The 20,866-nt window shown below is 53.7% G+C and overlaps 1 protein-coding gene across 1 annotated transcript; it reads right to left on the bottom strand.

Moving 5' to 3' along the window:
• Positions 1–13,713: 13,713 nt before the first annotated feature.
• TMEM275 (transmembrane protein 275) lies at positions 13,714–14,250 on the bottom strand. Its single transcript, XM_081488041.1, has one exon. It carries the CDS (start codon positions 14,248–14,250, stop codon positions 13,714–13,716), a length of 537 nt encoding a protein of 178 aa, XP_081344167.1.
• Between the last annotated feature and the right edge of the window lie 6,616 nt (positions 14,251–20,866).

The raw sequence follows: 20,866 nt of genomic DNA, 5'->3' as shown, positions 1-20,866 counted from the left end.
AAGTTCTCTCTCTCAAGACAGTATAAAACAGGGCGATTTGGGGTTCAAAAAATAGAAAACTATGGAAGCACAGAAGTAGGGTTCCTGGCTTACTTAGCCCAGGGAGGTCAGGAAGGCCCCTTGGGAGGGAGACTTTTGGGCTGAGTCCCATAGGTCTACTGTTCACCAGGAGGGCAAGAGAGAAGAGAGTCCTGGGAGGCATAGCACCCACAAAGCTGCAGAACCTGTGGCTGGTGAGTCCCAAGTTCTGGGGGATCAAGGGCAAGGATGGGGTGGGTAGTGTCAGGGGCTGAGGAGGGAAAGGGAAGCTGAGAGATTGGACTCAAGCTCCAGTGAGATTAGGAGCTGGGGGAGTAGGGGGGATCAGACTTGCATTTTAGGAAATTCTGCCCTCCCGTACCTTTGCTGAATGGTGGTTCCACTAGGGGAGGAGGGGTGGGAGAAGGGGTCAGACTGATGAGAGATTTAGGAAGTAGAATTACCACGGGGACTACAGGCTTGGTGTGGGGAGTCAAGGGTGCTCTGAGTCTCTGGTTTGGTGCAGGGGGAAACTTGGGCTGGGTTAAGGGGAGTGAGCCTGAGCTCAGGCTGGTCTTTGGGGCGTCTTTAATTTGTTCAAGGGAAGATATTGGAATGTACTGGATCAAGGCGCAAGAGAGGGGCCTGTCTGCACTGTTTTAGATTTTAATCTATTTAATAAGTACTTACATGGCACTTTCTCTGCTACTGGCACCTCACAGATACTAAGTCACTTAATCCTCACATAACGCTATGTGGTAGGTATTACTGTTACCCCCACTTAATAGATAAAGAAACTGAAGCACAGAGAGGTTAAATAACTTGCCCATGACCACACAGCTAGTAACGGGCCAACCAAGGTGTGAAAACCCGGCTAACCTCAGAATCCATGTGCTTCACCTTGGCGTTTGTCAACAGAGAGGGAGAACGAAGCCAGGTCGCTACGTGAGCTCACCCAGGGGGCGCGGAGGGTGGGACCTCAGGGAAACTGACTGCAAAGCCAAAACGATTCTCCTACCGAGCTGGGACAAGCTGCTCCCAGCTGTTGTTGCCTTTGGTCCTCAGTTTCTTCTTCTGTTGACTGGGAATCATTAACCGCGTCCAGCCTGCTTCCGGGGAGGCTTGGATGAGACGAAGGGAAGACAAAGAGAAGGGTCTGGAGGAGGTTGAGGGGCTGAGTGATCTGTGCCCAGCATGCAGTAGGTGCTCAGACAGCCCCCAGCAGGCAAGATGAGAAAGGCAGGGGGCTCCCTGGAGTGTCTCCCTGAACCCTTGTTTCCTTAGACCTTGGCCTGTCTCCCTTCAGTCCAGGGTTCCCCCGGGGGCCTGTGGAAGGGGCACCATCTGAGAGGGTCCCGGAGGAAGGACCTCTTTAGGGTTGGGCCCGCCCCTCCCCCCTTTCCCACAGAACTGCCGGACCTGGAGCCTCCCCCCAGCCACCCCTCATTCCCCTCTCCCTTCTGGGAAAGCCGATTAGGAGGTGGCCTCCTGCCCGCCCCCCTGACAAGTTTGTCTGAACTTCCAACAAAGGCCCTCAGAGGGCTGCGGAGGGAGGGCCCGCCACCAGGAACCTGACACCACTGGCCCAGCACCACCCTGGCAGCCTGGGAGGTGGCTGTGTGATTTTGCGCAGCGCCCCCACCCAATGCAGGCAGGAATGTCTCCAGAGGGGACCCGGCTTCTCCAAGGCCTGGGGGCTGGGTGACATTGCCACCTGAGACCCCCTCACGACGGGGACAGGGCCAACCCCAGGAGTGCAGGTGGGGCTCTTGCACACATTCTCACCCACTCCCACACTCCCACACTACCCATGACTCTTGTACTCCCCCTACCCCCCGCCATAACCACACACATGGGACATGCTGACTTCTGCATTGCATCAGTCTCAGGGTGTCTGTCTGTCTCTCCACTGCATACAAGTCCTCAGCTTTGCCGGGAGGCTGTACACCTGCCTCGCCCCAAAACATGCATTCTTCCTGGCTCACTCACACTCCAGACAGCATCCCCCCCAACACTGGGACAGCGGCTCCAACTCCCCCCACCAACACACAGGCCTCCCAGCTACGCTGCAAAGCTTGGTGCCTGAGATTCTCCATGAGCTCTGCCCCAGGCCTGCTGAAGATGCTGCCCAGATGCCCACATGAGAGTCAGATCAGGGCCCGAGCTGCCGTTCAACACCCACGTTCCCTGACCCCATACACCCATCCTCACACATTTCCTCTCTGGGGGACACTTTGGGGGACACACAGGCCCCCGAGTTCAAGCCCTGTATTGTTCTGATGTCTCCATTTCAAAATCTTTAACCTTTAAACAAAGGACCCTGAATTTTCATTTTGCCCTGGACTCAGTCCATGGGGTCGCAAAGAGCCGGACACGGCTGAGCACTCACACACACCACCAGTCATGTAGCTGCTCTCACTCCCTCATTGAGATCTCCCTGAGTTCTGACTCACCTGGCCCTTCTGTGGCTTTGGAAACTCGAGTCTCTGGAAAGATCTCAACTTCTCCCACCTGCCTGAATGCCTCCACTCGGTCTTACAGCTGAGTCTTCCCTGTCCACCCCCATCCTGCATCAGGCAGCTGGGTGTGATGGGTGAAGGGAGCTGCTGAGAGCATGCTACGCTTCTAGGCACCTCCTCCTAGAGCCATCTCGGGGCTCAGTGTCCTCGTCTGTAAAACAGCCTAATGAGAACAGTGACTTCAAAAGACTTGAAAGAAATAGCATCTGCGAAACACTGAGCGCAAAGCCTGGCATTTAGTAAATACTCAATAAATACTTATTATTGCTAAGATTACACTATTATAAGTGCTGGTGAACAAAACTAGATCCAGCATCCCTGGACCTATGAGGGTCTAGTGGGTTAAAATAGAGATTGTTTGAGTAATTACACAGACACAAAGGTGAAATGGATGAGGAGCACAGGTCTCTAGTCTCACGGGGCTTACGGCTAAAAGGAGAGGCAACCTGAGGCAAGAATCAGGACTTGGTTTGGAATAAGGCCAGGAGTAAGCCTGAGGCTAGAATCAGGGATCAGCCTGGGGCACATCAGTTAGGAGCCAGAGCTAGGGCTCAGAATGGGGCCAGGGTCAAAGCTTTGTGTTTGGCTGGGATCAGGGACCATTCAGGGCAAGGGGTAGGGCTCGGTCCAGGGCAAGACACAGCTCAATTAGAGGTCAGAGTTGGGGCTCAGATTGGGGCCAGGGCAGAGCTTAATTTGGGGCAGGGCTGAGTTGAGTCTGGGACTGGTACCAAGTCAGGCAGACACTTGTAGCAGTCAGTCACTGTGGGGTTGTTTAATGAGCTGCTAGGCTTCTGCGAACCTATGTTTTATCATCTGTAAAATGGGGAGATCTCCGTCTGCCCCCCGGCTCATGGGAATCGAGCGAGCTCATAATGGAAGCCAAGGATTAAACCACTGCCACGGCTGCTGATGACTCTAAGCCTGGTCCCCCGGGGCGCTCCTCCTCCTGCCAGGCTGGGGAGGTTGTGCCACCCTCACCCATGTGCCCAGCTGTGGGGAAACCACCACCCCAGCCTGGGATCCTTTCCAAGAGGAGTCTGGATATTTCACAAAGCCCTTTGAACAACAAAGGCCACAGGAGCAATATTTCCTCCTGGGGGCTGACCGCCCAGAGGCTCCTTTATCTTGGCAACCAGCCTTGAAGAGCCGTTCTTGGAAAGAGCTCGTGTGGGGCGTGTGCGAGTGTGTGTGAGTGTCAGCCTGTGCTCACAAAGCCGCTCTTTGTTGCCGTCCCCACCTGAGCGGCTGCAGACCTGGAAGCCTGGGTCCTTCAGAGGTCAACCTGTCCATCCCTCGCCTCTACACATATGTGCTGGACACCCAGGTGGGCGGGAACACTTTTCCTTTTTGCCTTAAGATTCTTCCAGAGGCGAGAACTCCAGGAAACAGGAGCCCTAGTGCCTCAGGAAGAAGGCAGGTTAGGGTGAGACAGATGCTTGACAACATGGGAGAGGTGAACGGGAGTTTCGGTTCTTTAATCAGGTGCAGCGCTTCCTTCGCCCTGGGGTCCGCCCCCAGCATACACAGCCCCTCTGGAGGCAGGGCCAACAAGATGCCCAAGAGGCTTGCCTAATTCAGATTTACCTTCAGGAGGCTCTTGGTGAGCCACCTAGAGAAAGACTGTCAGCCAGCAAGCCCCGACCTGCCTCTCAGACTGTGGGATACGAGAGAAGCCCCTCTCTGGGCCTCAGTCCCTATGATGGCTTCAACTGCAGTACCTGGCTGGACTGGGTGGAAGCTCCAGGTACACAGGCAGGACCTGGAGTAGCCGGATCTGCAAAAGGAGTCTTTCTATCATCTCCTCTTCCTCTCTGCCGTTCCAGCTGCTAGGATCCAACCAAGCCCAAGCGAATGGTCAAGCATAGGGTGGGGGTTGCCTACTGCAGGACCTGGTATGTGAATGGTCTGGGGATTCCTGCTACAGGTTCCCAGAAGAGACATCCTCAGGGGCCCTACAGTCTAGTCCCCACTCGGGCAGGGGTCGCTAACACCCAGCCCCGGCCCACAAACCTGCAGGGACGAGGAGCTCAGGACCCTGCAGGGCAGCCTGCTCCAGGCCTGACTGGGAAGTTCGTCCTCATTGGAGATGAAGCCTGCCTCCTCCTCCTCAGGCCTGGCCCGGGGGAGGGCGGGAGTCGGGCACAGAGAACATGTCTGTTCACAGTGTTCTGGGACGTCTGACCAAATCGGACTGTGTAGTACCTCACACACTCACGGGGCCCTTTCCCACCTATCTGCTCTTGCTGTGAAAGTCTATTCACTCTTCAGAACCCACCATATGCATCCTCTCTGGGAAGCCTTGTGGGGTCACTCCTTGCCCCCTCCCTCTCTTGACCCCTCTGGAGCACCAGGTAAATCTAGATGGAGCTCCCTGAGCAGGACCTGGGGGCACAGTCAGAGCCAGACACAGAGTTGTTGTGGAACCAATACTGCACCAGTCTAACAGAACTGGAGGGGCAGCAATAGGGGTGGGCTCTGCCTGGGCTCCCAGGGGCCTGGTTCCTGTTTGGACTCGCTCTGGGGCCTTGGGCAAGCCCTGGCCTTTTCTGGGCCTCTGTTTCCTGTGCAGAGGTTGGAGGGTGGTCTCTTCAGGCCACCTGCCTGCCTTGGATGGCCTTGCTTTCTGAATGTCCTGCTGAGTGATATTCACCCCCCACTTTCCTCAGCTGTTCCATCCAGGGCCTCTTCCCAGCCTGGACCACATACCCAGCTGTGGGTGCAGATGGTGCTTCGAGGCACTTGTTTGGCAAAGGCCCAGCAGCTACCCAAGGAAGTGGGGTGTGTCCCGGGATGGCACCCAAGGAGGGGTAAGCACCCTTGGGCCATGCAGGACCTCAACCTTCTTCTCCATTTTTTAAAAAATACATCTTTCTTTTCTTTCTTATTTTTGACTGCACTGGGCCTTTGTTGCTGCGTGCTGGCTTTCTCTAGCTGCGGAGAGCAGGGGTTACTCTTCATTGCGGTGCACAGGCTTCTCATTGCGGTGGCTTCTCTTGTTGCAGAGCACAAGCTCTACGCACATGGACTTCAGTAGTTGCGGCTTGCGGGTTCTAGAGTGTGGGCTCAGTAGTTCTGGGCACGGGTTTAGTGGCTCCGCGGCATGTGGGATCTTCCTGGACCAGGACTGAACCCATGTCCCCTGCATTGGAAGGCAGATTTTTAACCACTGGACCACCAGGGAAGTTCCTTTCCTTCTTTAGAGATGAGACTGGCCCTGAGGCTGAGGCCATACCCCAACCTGTCTGTTCCCCAGGATGTGGCTCTTGTCTTGGCACAGGCTTTGGCTCTCTCCTCTCAATCTTGAGCCCTGGTGTCCAGACTTTAGGGTCTAATCGCCCCTAGTTTTTGTGAGGAGGATGGGAGGATCCTCAGTCAACTAATGTTTATTGAGCACCATCTATGTGCCAGACACAGCTTTGGGAACTGGAAATGCAGTGCTGAACAAGACAGTCCCTGCTCCCAAGGCACTCAGTGTTGGTGGGAGACAGACAACAAATATATAAGCACTGCAACAAATACGTTGAGGGTGCCGATGAAAGGTCAAGAAGGACTCAAATAGGGAGTGGGATCAGGGTGCAAAAGAGGAGACAGATGGAAGGATCAGACCATGAGTGAGGCCAGAGAGGACCAGACATGTCAGATGAACATCCAGGTGGACAGCCAGTGAGGAAAGAGGCTGGCACAGGCCTGGAGGCTCCAGTGAAGGCTCTGGGGGAGAAGGGATGGGAGGGGGGTGGGATCTATTAAATAGCTGATGACTCCAGGCCCTAATCCTGTGCCAGGCCTAGGCGGGTAGTGTTTGTTGGGGGAGGGGAGCACCCCCGCTGGGGTGTAATTTCACGCTGAAGGGCCTGATGGGGCGTCCCAGGGACTGATCCTTTCTGGATCAGAAAACTCACTTCCCTTTGTCGCATGCAGGGTGATTAATGCCTTAACCCTTTGTGGGCTGGCCCAGGGCCAGCCCCGCCCCACGGCACCTCCAGCCCCTGGGGACCTACCTAGCCCAGAGCCCTTGCCCTCCCTTCCTGCCAGCTCCAGGACCTGGTCTTGTCTGTGGGGAGGGAGACGCTGTGACTGAGGAAAGCCAGGGAACAGATTCCCAAGCAGCTTGTCCACATCCCCGTTCCCTCCAGTGCAGCTCACCAGGCCCTGTGCCCCCAGAGAAGTGAGCTCTCCACCTCTATCTGCAGGTTCTCTTATAGCTCAGTTCAAGTCCAGTCTCCCTCAGGAACCTGGGATCTAGTCCACCCACCACCACAACCTTCGCAGGTGTCACAAACAGGGGTGCTCCCTGTCTCCAAGGGGGCCTCTCCACTGGCAATAGGCAATACAGCCATAACTGCCTAGTACCACAGATCTCCGAGTGAGGAATGAAGACCCCCAACCCCGCTCCCTACCCTCTGACCCTGAGGTTTCTTGACCCTCACAGTCCATGACTCCAGTAGCACCTCAGATATAACCCTGGCCAGGTCACCACTGTCAGCCCCTGCCTTTCTGCCCTCTCTAGGCCCTCTTCTCTCCTCATCTGGGTTCAAAGACCCACCAAGGAAGTTGTTGCACCTTCTTAGGCCCCTCCTCTCGCTTCTCCCAGCCTAACTGCCCCGCATCCCATCTCAGGGCAGCTCTGGCAGGTGGCCCCTCCCAAGCTCCCCTGGAGTGGGCCTCCCCTAAGCTCCTGGGGTCTCTAAAACCCCAGCCCCATTAAAAGAAAGCCCCTAAATGTTATTTACACTTCGGAGTCTTAAAAACCATTAACAAAAGCCACTTAATTCAATTATCTTCCTGGCTGGCTCGGTTCTCAGCGCTGAGCCCGGGCCTCCCCTGGCCGCCCCCTCCCTCGCCCTCCCCCTCACTGTCATTGTGTCGGGCTAATGAGGTAAACTGAAGCGAGCCCTGTCCCCCCTGACAGGTTTATGAGAATTTAATAAAGCGTGGCCGGGACCAAATGAGTTGCCTCAGCCTCGGAGAGCTCATTGTCTTCGGCGTCAGCGTTTTTTGACTCGAGCCGCCCCCTCCCCCGCCCCCGCTCCTGCCTGGCTCGGCCCCCAGCGCCCCCCACCCCTCCCCGCCCCAGCGCCTCCCCAGGTAAGCCGGAGGAGGGCCTGGCTGACGCCAGCTCGGCCTGCAGGGACAAGGCCCTGGGGCCCAGCCCTGACCTGGGCAGTGTGCCCAGGGGAGGACCTGCCTCCCCTTACACACCCTAGGCCCCCAGAGTGCACAGGGATCGCTGGGACTCCTACTTCCTGCCTCCCTGCTCTTGTCTGACTGCCACTGCCCACCTGAGCCTGAGGCCTGGTGAGTGCCACCTTGAGCACGATTCACTTTTTCTTGCTTGTCGATCGACCAGAGTAAGGGGGCTTCTCCTTCCTGCCAGGGCACATGGTAGGGACATGGGACCCTCAGTCATGACCTGGTCACCTTCTCCCCTTTATCCCTGAAAGGTAACAAGGGGTAGAGCACAGCCCAGTGAGTGGAAGGGACTTGCCCAGTTTTCTGCAGGAATCAGAAGTACAGATGGAAGGGGCGCCCAGGCTGGAGGCCCCCAGACACAGGCAGGCAGCCAGGCCCCACCTGGAGCTCCAGGAGTACCTGGAGAAGGCCCAGCTGTCCTTACCCCGTCATGTCCCAGACAGCCTAGAGCCAGCCTTTCTCTGTCTGGCCTCTCAGGGATGCAATGTCTAGGAGTTTCTGGACCATTCAGAGACCCAGAATTTCTTCTCTCCCCCTCAAAAGTGTTTCCAGAAGTTACTGCCTCCTGGGGCTAAAGCCTGGCCTGAGAGCCTCATCTGGAAACTCCTGAAGTCCATTGGGTATTTGGGAGCAAGTCCTGGAGATCAAGGCTCAGTCTGTGACCACGACAAAAGGTCAGTCTTAGTTCTGGGTAAGTGTTCAGTTTGGGACCTGATTCAGGACTCTGTGACTAGCATCATGTTCAGCCTGATGTTAGAATCAGGGCTTAGTGTGTGGAGCAAGGTCAGGGCTCAGTCTGTGACCGAATAAGAGCTTACTGTTTGTCCACGATTAAGGCTTAGTCTGTACCCAGGTCAGGGTGCAATCTTTGATACAGGTCATCATTGATCAGAATCAGTGTTCACTGTATGGATCAGTCAGGGTCAAGGCTCACAATGTGATCAGCATCAAGTTCAGGTCAGGACCTCATATGGACCAGGGCAGGGGCCCAGTCGAAGGTCAGAGTGAGGACTCGGTCTAGGACCAGACCCAGGACTTACCTGTGTCCTTGATAAAGCATAAATCTGTGTCCAGTATCAGGCCTCCCTCTGTGATAAGGTCAGAATCCAGAGTTGGAGATGTCACTTAGTAATTCTGGATGACTTTAATACCCACTTCTTCATGCACACCCAACTCCCTGCTCTCCATCTCTTCAGGCTCGGCGCCTCAGAAAAGGAAATGGGGGAAGTTGTGCAGTCTGGCCGGACTGTCACCTCTATCCCCTGTCATGTGCCCAGGGTGCCCTCTGGTGGCAGTCCCTAGCAGTACTGGTTCCCTCAGTCAGCCCGCCTATCGGGCCACCTCCTACTTAAGGGAGCCTGGCCCTCAGGAGCATCCATCAGTGTCTATCTAGCCAGCTCTATATTCCAGCCTCACTCCATCTCCCCACAATGCTGAAAACAGGAATTGGCCAGGGGAATCCCCACACACATAAGAACTTTTCTCACTTCCTGTTCAGAATTAGGTATCTTGATAACTGTCTACTGTGGGAGGCCCAAAATCTTAGCTGTGTGATAGCATTCACACCTTTTTACTCATTCAGTTGTTTGACAAATATTTATCAGGCACCTACCTCATGCCAGGTAGGCACTGAGTGCATAGCTGTGAACAAGCCAGAAGTCCCAACCTCTTAGAGGTCACCTTCTCCTCACTTCTCCCTAATTCTCAACTCCTAGTGCACAGACCTCACTGGAAAGGCACTGGCAGAAGGTGAGATTCAGAACTGGGCAACTTCAAGTCCCTTCTCTGCCCTAGAGTCAGAGGTTGGACTACTCTAGGTTCTGGTCCCGTCTTCATCTCCCCTCACTCATCTCATCGGGATGCATGGCTTCACCACCACCCACAGGTTAACAGCTTCTTCATCTGCGTCACCAGGGCTCTCTGTCTGGAACTCGGGGGTGTGGCTCCAGCTCCTATGGGACAGCTCCACTGGGTTAGCTGACCTTTCACCTGACCATAGCCCTTGCTTTGTCCTCCACCATAGGCCCAGCTGCGCAAACCAAAATTCTAGAACTTCCCCCCCAGATTCCTCTCTCTTACTCCCTTAAATATTCATAGGGAGACCTCAAAAATGGGTGTAGGATCTGCCCAGCTCACAGCCACCACTCTGGTCCCCATCCCCAGCATTTCCCACTGCAGTGAGCTCCTAACCCGGCCCCTCTTTTCCCTCATGTCCCTCAATACTCTATTTTCCACACAGCAGGCAGAGCAAGCTGTGCAGTCATAAATCAGATCATGTCACATCCCTGCTTAAAACCCACCAGTGGCTCCCATCTCACGGAGATTAAAACCCCAGCTCCTTGCCTTGGTTTCCTAGCTTTACAGGAGCAGAGTGATAACCCCCTCCCCACCTTCTCTAGCTTCATCTCCCACCCTTGTCTCCACATCCCTTCTTCCTTGGTCTGACACACGGAGGCCAAGTTCATTTTCACCTTAGGGTTACACCGGCCATTTCCTGAGCTTGAAATGTTCTTGCTCTAGACTTCTGTATGGCTTTGAGAGCTCAATTTAAATGTTACCTCTCAGAGGAGACCTCTCCAGCCATCCAAGTCCCTCTGTCACTTCTTCCTATTGTGATTTGCTGCACAGCACTATCCACTAGCTAATGTTTTTGGTCTTGTGTGCTTATGTATTTAATTCTTTAATTCTCCCCTAAGTAGAACGTGAGCTCCCCCAGAACTTGTTCACCAAGCTATGGGTCCATAGTGTGTATGTGCTAAGTCAGTTCAGTCACATCCAACCCTATGGACTGTAGCCCACCAGGCTCCTCTGTCTATGGGATTCTCCAGGCAAGAATACTGGAGTGGGTTGCCATACACTTCTCCAGGGGATCTTCCTGACCCAGGGGAGATGTAAGATGTAAGATGTCTCTTACATTTCCTGCATTGGCAGCCAGATTCTTTACCACTAGCGCCACCTGGGAAGCCCATGCGTCCATAGTAAGACTCAGGAATTATTTGCTGAATTAATTAGTAAAAAAAAAAAAAAGGTCCTAAGTGGCTGCCCTCATTTCTTCTAGTGGGAGGAAAGGGAGAGGATCTGAGTTTTTGGCCCTTAGTGGGCTCCCCTGGCTTGGCCAGCAGTATTTCTCTCTGTGGGCGGGAGGCAGGTGGTGCCTTCATCCTAGGACCCCTGGGCAGCGTCCCTTTGGGAGATGCCAGTCCCCGCTCAGATTTCTCAAGGTCAAGGAGCTTGCTGCCTCTTTACTATCAGAATCACCTTCTCTCCTTCTGCAGAAACATGCCCCCACCTGCCCCTCCCCTGGAGCCCCTCTCTGCCCTCAGGGCCTGGAACCTGGCCCTTATGAGGGCCCTGCAGGGGTGTGGGGACAGGGCAATCCTCCAGCCTCCTAGTAGGTGGAGACTGGGGCTGCCCTTAGGCCTTGCTGGCTCCTTGGTGGACATACTGCCCCAGAGGGCCCTGAAGATATACCAGGGGAGGAGTCTTGGGGTGCAGCAGGCCTGGAGAGACACTGGGGGGCTCTGGTATAGGGCTGGCTGATTGGAGAGTGGGTCCTTGGGTATGCAGATATCTCCTGGTGAGCCTGGGGAAGGGGAGGAGGTGCAGATGGGACAAAGCATGACCTTCAGTTGGGCGTGGCAATGGAGGAGCCAGAGCCCTCCTCTGATGCCACCCTCCTCCTGCTCTGTTCATCATACACCTGTGGCCCACTACTCTGAAACTTAGCACATGAACCTTAGCTGCTCTGAATCTTAACCTCACCCTCCTCCCCAGCAGCCAGGCTCCCAGACAGGATCAGGAAGTCTTCCTGTAAGAAGAGGAAGAAGCCCTGATGGTGTAACTCCAGGCCTCCACCAGCAGGAGGGAGAGGGGTTTGGGCAGGGCCTGGCATTCCAGGGCTAGAATCTTGGGTGCCTCTTCCTAAGAAGGTGGCAGAAGAAGGGTGGTCCAAACCACACCTGAAGGCGGCATCAGCAGTGGCCCCATTCACCTCCCACTCTACCAAGGCAGCAGGTTGAGTCTGAGGCTGCCAGTGGACGAGAAGAGACAGGCCTGGAGCTGGGGAGGTGGTCTTCCTCACACACACACACACACACACACACACACACACACACACACACACACACACACACACTTAGGTGGGAGGAAGTGCTCTGAGAAGGGGTTATCAGTTCCAGGGGTAGATGCTTCAAAGGTTAGGGCCATCAGCCCATGCTAATGAACAGAGATGATCTGCTCAGCGCCCACTGAGGGAGTTGCTCTTCTCCGGGTTCATGGAACGGGAGTCAGCAGGAGAGGCCGAGGCAGCAAGGAGGTCAGAGGAAGAGGACAAAGCCCCAGGGCTGGTGGGAAGTGCCTGGGTTGGGGCAGAAGAGCAGAAGAGCCCAGTCTGGAAAGAGAAAGGGAGGCTGATGAAGCCGAGGGTGGCTGGGCAGGGAGTCATGGCACTGTGTGCCACCATCACTGGGCACTGCTTGCCTGGGTCCCTGCAGTGAGAGAGGGGCTGGCCCAGAGTTGCAAGGTCTTCCTCCCCGTCCCCAGCCCCCTTGTTTCTCTTGCAAGGCAGTCAGCATTCGTCCGCCAGATGCTCTCACCCACCTAGACAGCTCAGACTCTGCAAGCCCAGCAGAGGCCACGAGAAAAGTGTAGGCTTTGCAAGACTGGGGAAGCCCTTCTTCCCTCACCATCCCTGCTGGGTGACCCAGCCCTCGACAACAACCCCCTACACACACACACACACACACACACACACAACACATGCACGCTCCCACACAGGTGTGATGTCAGACAGTGCCACCCAAAATACTCCCACACTCCCCATCTCATCCACATAGCCAGGCTGTCTCACTCACAGTCACACTCATATATTCATTGAGTGCCCCCCCAGTCTGACACTCTGTTTCCACAGTTGTTCACAGGCACACACAATCTCAGTCTTTTGTTCACAGTCACACATTCCTGGGGCTCTCTTCTAGGTCTCCAAGAGGAGCTGGTGCTGAGATGATGAAGCACCAGGCACTGGCTGGGAGGACTGCAGACTCCAGGGTTCAGGATCGGAGGTCTTGCAGTCAGGACTTGACTCCAAAGGTGCTTTATTAAGGAGCAGAGCGAGACACAGCAGGAATACACAGTGAGGTTCAGGTGGAGACCTTCAGGGTGGGAGGAACCTCCTCACCACTCCTTCTTATCTCCCTCAGGCCACCCTGCTCTGTGTTAGTAGCTCAGCTCACTCAGGCTCCTCTTTCCATGGAATTCTCCAGGCAAGAATACTGGAGTGAGTAGCCATTCCCTTCTCCAGGAGATCTTACCTACCCAAGGATGGAACCTTGGTCTCCTGCATTGCAGGGTTCTTTACCATCTGTGCCACTAGCAGAAAGGATGGGAGTGTGCTCAACCCAGCTCTACCTTATGGATGATCTGGCTCAGATCAGATCCTCCTCTCCATTAATCCCAAACGGTCAGGTTGGGGTAGAGGCAGGGAGGTCAGGGAGGCGCGGGAGGGGAGCTCGCAGCCTTTCACAGCAGAGGGGCACAGGAGACAGCCCAGGCTGACCCGTCGCGTCTCCCCGCTTCCTCCCACCCCTCCAGGGCACGGGCCTTGCTGAGTCAACCCCCTCAGAGTGGCCCTGTTCACGATGCCCAAATGCCATGGGTGGCGGGTGCGAGGGGGGAAGGTCCAGCAGCCCAGTTCCACGAAGTCTGGGGAGTGAGGTAAACCAGAACCCAGCAGACCGCACCCAAAGGGCCAAGGCATTGCTCCCTCCTTTGAGGGCTGTCAGTGCTCGGGCACCGTCATCACATTCCCCTCCCCACCCTGCCCCCGGAAGTTCCAGAGATGGGACAGAAGAGGCCACCTGTGCCCAGCCCCAGACCCGTACAAAAAATTCCGTTTTCTTGTCTTTCTCCTCCTCCCTGCTTTTCCTCAATGGCACTGATGGGAGGGAACCAGGACTGGGGAAGTCAGGACCAGGAACCCGGTTCACTAGGGGGCGACGCGCTCCCGGGGCAGGTCGAGCCGGGCTCCGTCGGCGCGCGGCGCGTAGACGGCCGCGGGCGCGGGGGCGTCCAGGGCGAAGGGGCCGGGGCCCGGGCTGGAGCGGCCGGACGACGCGTCCGAGGCGGCGGGGCTGAGCTGCACGGCAGTGGTGTCCTGCGCCGTGCGCTCGCTGCTCTCCATCTCCAGCGCCACGCGCCCGCCGCCGCCGCCCGGTCCGGGACCCCCAGCCCTCGCCGAGCGCGAACGGGGCGCGGGGCCGCCGCGGCGGCGGCTACACACGCAGCAGGCCGCGAAGAAGCCGAGCGCCAGCCCGAGCAGCGCCGGCCCCACGACGAGGGGCGCGTTGTGTGCGGGGACGAAGGAGGCGAAGGCGCCCACCAGCGTCACGTTCACGCCCGCCAGCAACAAGCACAGGCCGCAGGCGCAGAACAGCGCCGGGGACGCCGGGCCGGGCAGCCGGTCCTGAGCGCGGCCCGCGAGCGCCCGGGCCGGGGGCCCCTGGCTCTTCTCTGGGGGCGGCATCGACCTGCGGACTCCGGGCACTCATTCAGCTTCCTCCCGCTGCCGGCCGCGGCCAGCCCACATGTCAGGGGCTCAGCTCACAGTCGTCCTGTGGGCAGAGAGCAACTGAGAGGTCCTCCGGGCATCTGGGCTTTCCACCCCACCGTCGGTTCTGTGGCTCCGTTCAGTGCCTGGGAGCGCAGAGATCATGCCATCTTGGCTAGCCCCTGCCTCTGCCTCTGTGAGACTTTTTTTTTTTTTTTTTTTGCCGCATCTCGAGGGCATAGGGAACGTCCCTGACCAGGGCTCGGGCCCCTTGCAGTGGAAACCAGGAGTCTTAACCTCTGGATTGCCAGGGAAGCTCCCGCCTCTGCCTCTGGGAAGCAACAGCTCACCCCACATGGGAAGAGTGGCTTCTCCACCGCGTCCCTGGATTTCCTTGTGGCAGATCTTGCTATCTTCTCTCCCTCCCCACTCCCTCTAGTCCTCCAGACAGACACAGACTCTCCACCTCCTCTCCTGCAGGAAGCCTTCTTGGGCTAATTAAGTGAGTACTGTGCTTAGTCCCTCAGTTGTGTCCAACTCTTTGCGACCCCATGGACTGTTGCCTACCAGGCTCCCCTGTCCATGGGGGTTCCCCAGGCAAGAATACTGGAGTGGGTTGTCATGCCCTCCTCCAGGGGAATCTTCCCAACCCAGGGATCGAATCCAGACCTCCTGCATTGTGGGTGGATTTTTTACTGTCTGAGCCACCAGGGAAACAATTAAATGAGTAAATAGCTATAAAGTGCTCAGCTCAGTGCCTAGGTGCTCATTACCTGATGATCATGATCAGTAGTCCTAATCAGGGGCAGCTATTGGGATTTAGACAACTTCCTTCCCTGAGCAATAGAGGCGCTAGAAACCATCCGATCTAGTCCCAGCTTGTCCAGAGGAAGAAACTGAAGCTCAGAGAGATCTATGGATTTACCCAATATCCAAGGCCAGACCTCGTGACCTGCTGCCTGGCCAGTGAGTGACCTTGTGACAGTGAGGAGCTCCTGAGGTTTTAGATGGCTAGTGAGAAGGGACAGTCCCTACATGGGTTGGGCTGGAGCAGACCCAAGGCCCCAGGTCCTTCCTAGACTGGACATTCTATTAGAGTCCAATCCTACCCCCATCAGTCCCCTAAGATTATACTGTTGAATCTAGACTTAAAAGCCCAATCACTGGCTGCTAGAATCCCCTTCTAGGATTTTCTTGTTGTAACTGGTTGTGGGATCTATCATTGGATTCTAGAATTTGGGAAATGCATACAGAAGCATCAGAGTCTGGGGAATTTAAGACATCTATTTGAGAATTCTGTTCTATAACATGGAATCACAGGTATTAAGGCCTTTGGAGGATGAGATCATTGCCATGGAGCTGTGCTAGAATTGTGAAAAAGTGTCAGAAAAGGGCTCTGAGTTGGAGTGGGAGGGGTGCAATCAGAACCATGCTTCGCTGGGATGAGCATGCTGGATGAGTAACAGAGCATGACCTGGACACAGGGCCTCTCTGCTTCAGTGTTAACACCTATTGTTGTTGTTGGTTAGTCGCTAAATCATGTCTGAATCTTTTGTGACCCCATGGACTATAGCCTGCCAGGCTCCTCTGTCCATGGGATTCTCCAGGCAAGAATACTGGAGTGGGTTGCCATTTGCTTCTCCAGGAGATCTTCCTGACCCAGGAATCAAACTTGCGTGTCCTGCATTGGCAGGTGGGTTCTTTACTGCTGAGCCACCAGGGAAGCCCTGTGAATGAAGTTGCTCAGTCGCGTCCGACTGTTTGCGACTCCGTGGACTGTAGCCTGCCAGGCTCCTCTGTCCATGGAATTTTCCAGGCAAGGATACTGGAGTGGGTTGCCATTTCCTTCTCCAATTCACACCTGTAATTTGGGGCTATTATGAGAACCTCCCTGATGGGATGTGGTGATGACTAAATGCTTTAAGCTAAATCAAGTGCTTAGAACAATGAAGAACATAGTGAGAATTCCATATTAGTCACGTTGTTGTAGTGGTGGCTGATAGAGAAGGGGCTCTCAGGCCTCAGATCTGGGGGGGCTGGTCATATCGAGTTTGGAATCAGAACAGTTTCCACCCTTCAGGTGGAAGGGCCTCAGGGACAGGCCCTGAATTGTCCTTCCTGAGTCCAAAGCCTGTACACAGTGGAGTTGGAGAGAATTTGATGACAGGGTGTGCAAAGGTGAGGACTAGTACACTAGTGAGGGACAGTTTGAGTTGTCACTCTGGACCCAGGTGGGAATCAGCTTGGCCCAAGCAGGTCAGAGGGCCTGGAGGCCATTTCCAGTTCTGCCCAACCTGGTGACTCCAGGGCACCCTCCCCTGGCACCATGCTGGTAAGAGCCACCAGGGAAAGTAGCAGCTTTCCTGGGACTCCAGCCATAAGCTCTTGGCTGACACACTACACTGGCAGGAATTCAGAACCCCCAAAATCCTGGCAAAGAAAGCATATGTTGACCCTTGAGGGCATCTACCGACCACAGATTCCTCAGGAAGCTCCCTGTTTGCACGAACCATCTGCTGTCTTTAATCTGCAGCTGTTGGTTCTGCCAGGCGGCAGTAGCAACCGCTGAAGGAGTATGACAATTTACAGTTTGCAAAGCATCTTCACATCCATGACATCACTGAATGATACACTTGCTTGATACTTATTAACAGCCACATCTTACAACTGAGGAAATGGATGCTCAGAGAGGGAAATCGATTTGGGTCTAGTGGCTAGACTAAAAGGAAGATCAGAATCAGAGAACATATGGTCTGGTTCACACAGTAGGCAAACTTGTTTCATTTTTTTTTTTTTTAACCTTGGGGTTGATGTGGAGGTAAATCCCAACAGTTTCTTCCTGTTGCCCTCAGGGGGTGCTGTAAGATTCCCAAATTTCACCCCTTCTGCACCACATCATTTTCTGACATTGTCCTTCCTGTGGGAAAGGCTCTGTCTGAGGCTGATGCAGAGATGATGGAGAGATGGAGTCTAGCCCTTCAGCTCACCTCACGACAGACTCTTGAAAGCTGACACTGGACAAGGGTAGGGGAGCCTGGGTGGCTAGAGGGTGTAAGGCTCTTGTTTCTTTTCTTTTACAGAGAAGACTCTTTATCTTTGGGTTTTGGCAGTTTTACTATGATGTGCCAAGGTGAGATTTTCTTTGTCTTTATCCTCTGTGGTCTTCCTGATGCTTCTACAGTCTGGCTTGACTTCTGCCCGTTTTGGAAAAATTTCAGCCATTATCTTTTCCTCTATTCTTTCTCTTCTCTCCTTCTGAAACCCTAATTGTGTACGTGTTCAACCATTTGGCATTGTCCCACACATCTCTTACACACTATTCTATATTTTCTAGTATTTCCCCCCACCCCCCATTCTCTTTGGCTATTATTCTACTGATCTGTCATCCAGTTCACTAATCTTGTCTTCACTTGTGTCTTCTCTGCTGTAAAATCCTTCTATTCAGTTCTTAATTTCAATTGTTATAACTTTCTAGTTCTAGAATTGCCACTTGATTCTATTTCATAAATTCCAGTTTTCTACTAAAAAACTTCCTCTTATGTATTTTCTCAAACGTATTAAACTCTTTGAAGTCCGTGTCTGAAACTCTCTTGTTTCTATTGTCTGTTTTATCGCTCTTGGCTTTGGGTCATTAAGTCTTATCTCCTGTAATGCTAGATAATTTTTTAATTAAATGCCCAACATTGTAGAGATAGCTTGAGCCCTGGTTAATATTATCTCCTTTTAGAGAAGATTTACTTTTTCTTCTGACAGACAGCTAAAGAAGGGACAGGCCACCTTAACCCAATCTGTTATTGCATTGACTTGGAGCTATGTTTCAGTCTTCCCGAGTCTGGTCTATATCTGTTCAACCAGTATTCCTAGAAGACAGTCTTTTGGGCTCCCAGTTAAAAACTGGAGGTGTTTAACAGGGCCTTTCACCTTTTTCAGCTCTAAATCCCAATTCTGACTTCCCGACTCCATGGTTGCCACTGCCCCCTACAAACTGGAAAATGCCTTAAGGAAAAAAGTGAAATAAAATATTACTTCTCTTTTCTTCAAGGTCTTGGCCCCTCAAGTTCTTACTGCCCTTACCAATTGCCTTGGTAGCTCTTCCATGCCTTTGAACAGATTTCATAAATGTTTAATCCAGCCTTTTTAGTTATCCTCAGTGAGTGAGTTGGTCTGATACAGGCTAGTCTTTCTTAGCCATAAAAAAGTCTAGATGAGAATCTGAAATTAGCATTTTCAAATCGATAAGTTAGTTGTGTTATGTTGAGCACTTTGTAATAACATCTAATTTAATTTTCACAGTGATTAAGCATTACTGTCATATCCCCATTTTATATATGAGGATTTTAAGGTACAGAAAGATTCAAGTTTCCTAAGACCATGAGTATCAGTGGTGGTGCTAAGATTTGAAAACTGGTGTCCTGATCCCAGAGCACAAGTTCTCAACCCAGTACAGTGCTAGCTTTGCTAAGTGCCTATTGAATGACTGAAGCACAGGGCACAGGCTTTGTAAATAAGCTCCTGTAATCAGCATGACAGCAGAGGACAGGGTGTGTTTTGTGTATCCCTTAAGGAAGGTAAACTCACTTTGCTCTTTCCTTGGCTTAGTACACTCAGTTCATCTAAAGCAAATACCTGCCCAAGAGCTGAGCTTCCTGGGGCTAATTGCCAAGGAGTGATTCTTAGCTGCTCCTAGGAGGCAGCACTAACTCTGGAAGACAGACTACTCCCAGAGTCTCCACCCTAGGCAGAGAACAGGCTAAGGGCAGATGGGTGCTGGGCTGATTCCTGAAGTTGCCTGGGCTGTGCTGTGCTTAGTTGCTCAGTCCTGTCCAAATCTTTGTGACCCTGTGGACTGTAGCCTGCCAGGCTCCTCTGTCCATGGGGATTCTCCAGACAAGAATACTGGAGTGGGTTGCCATGTGCTCCTCCAGGGAATCTTCTCAGCCAGGGATTGAACCCAGGTCTCCTGTATTGCAGGCGGATTCTTTACCATCTGAGCCACCAGAGAAGCCCCCTGAAGCTGCCTCCACCCTGGCTAATTGGGATCTGGGTCACACAGGGGTGGTGTTGCCGTTGTTCAGCTGTTGCAATTCCATCTGCACTACCCTTTCTGTCTGGTGGACTGTAGCCCTCCAGGTGGGGCTGTTGGATGCTGTTTTGCAGTGGGTGCTCTGGCTTACTCTGCTGTGGGTGTCACTGGTGCTAGTCACTAAATCGTTTTGGTACTCTCCCCTCTGAACACATGTTATGATTGCATTTCCTGGCCAATTTGTGATTTCCTGGCCAATGTGTGATTGTCACATTCATCACTTCTAGGATTGTGCTCAGTTGCTCAGTCGCGTCTGACTCTTTGTGGCCCCACGGATTATAGCCCGCCAGGCTCCTCTGTCCATGGTATTTTTTAGGCAAGAATACTGGAGTGGGTTTCCATTCCCTTCTCTGTGGAGTTTTTAAATTCAGAAGCAGGATCCTCAGAGTTTGCACCGTTGCTATCTCTTCAAATATCCCTTCAAACTCTGTCTCATTCTGAGTCCAGTCCTCAACCCCATTGCCTGAGCAGGAGGTCATTGCTCTGAATCTCAAATTTTAGTGAGCACCCAAGCTGCGGAGAAGGCAATGGCACCCCACTCCAGTACTCTTGCCTGGAAAATCCCATGGATGGAGGAGCCTGGTAGGCTACAGTCCATGGGGTCGCTAAGAGTCGGACACGACTGAGCAACTTCACTTTCACTTTTCCCTTTCATGCACTGGAGAAGGAAATGGCAACCCACTCCAGTATTCTTGCCTAGAGAATCCTAGGGACGGCGGAGCCTGGTGAGCTGCCGTCCATGGGGTCGCACAGAGTCGGACACGACTGAAGCGACTTAGCAAGCAAGCAAGCAAGCAAGCAAGCTGCTGAACCTGTGGAAATCATCTTGTTCAATTCCATCATCTACACTGAAGTTTGGAGTGAGGAAGGTCATGGAGGGAGTCTGTGGCCAAGCCAGACCAGACCCTGGCCTTTTCCCACAAAGTCAGGGCTCTGACCCCTGCTGTTCGCTGTGCCTGACCCTGGTTAGGCAGCCAGACTGCCCCCTGCCCTACCTTGGCCTGGGAGACCATGTGGACTCTATTTGGGAGTCCAGGCCATAAACTCTATTTGGGGCAGAGGCAGACACTAGGGACTGGGTCTCAGATGACCAGGGTTCTTGACTTTGGTCTGGTGGGGCAATGTGGGAGGGCCAGGGCCCCTCTCTGGGCCTCAGCTGTCTAGGTTGAACCAGGTGATTGTCTCTGAATCCATCCTCCTGCTGCTAGTGGTTTGTGAGGGTGAGCATGAAACCTATTCAGAAATTACTGCCAATATGTTAAAAGATCTCAAAAAAAATGGTATATCTATCTGAAATATGGCTATTCTTTGCTTTGGGATGTGATTAAGTCATTCCCCCTACCCTGCCCTGCAGACGTAAACTGCTGCTTGACTGCTTGATGTGGGGGTGGGGGTGGGGGTGTTCTGATTTTGGGGGAGGGGCGCTCACATTGAATAGCGACTCTGTGCTAAGCCCTTTCCCAGCACTAATGTGTTTAATTGTTACTATGACCCTGTGGGGCTTCCCTG

This window comes from Giraffa tippelskirchi, chromosome 5 (assembly GCF_054371585.1).
Source record: "Giraffa tippelskirchi isolate mGirTip1 chromosome 5, T2T-mGirTip1v1.2.pri, whole genome shotgun sequence".
Classification (NCBI taxonomy): Eukaryota; Metazoa; Chordata; class Mammalia; order Artiodactyla; family Giraffidae; genus Giraffa; species Giraffa tippelskirchi.
Note: the sequence above shows the minus strand (reverse complement) of the source record. Positions and strands in the feature narration are given on the sequence as shown.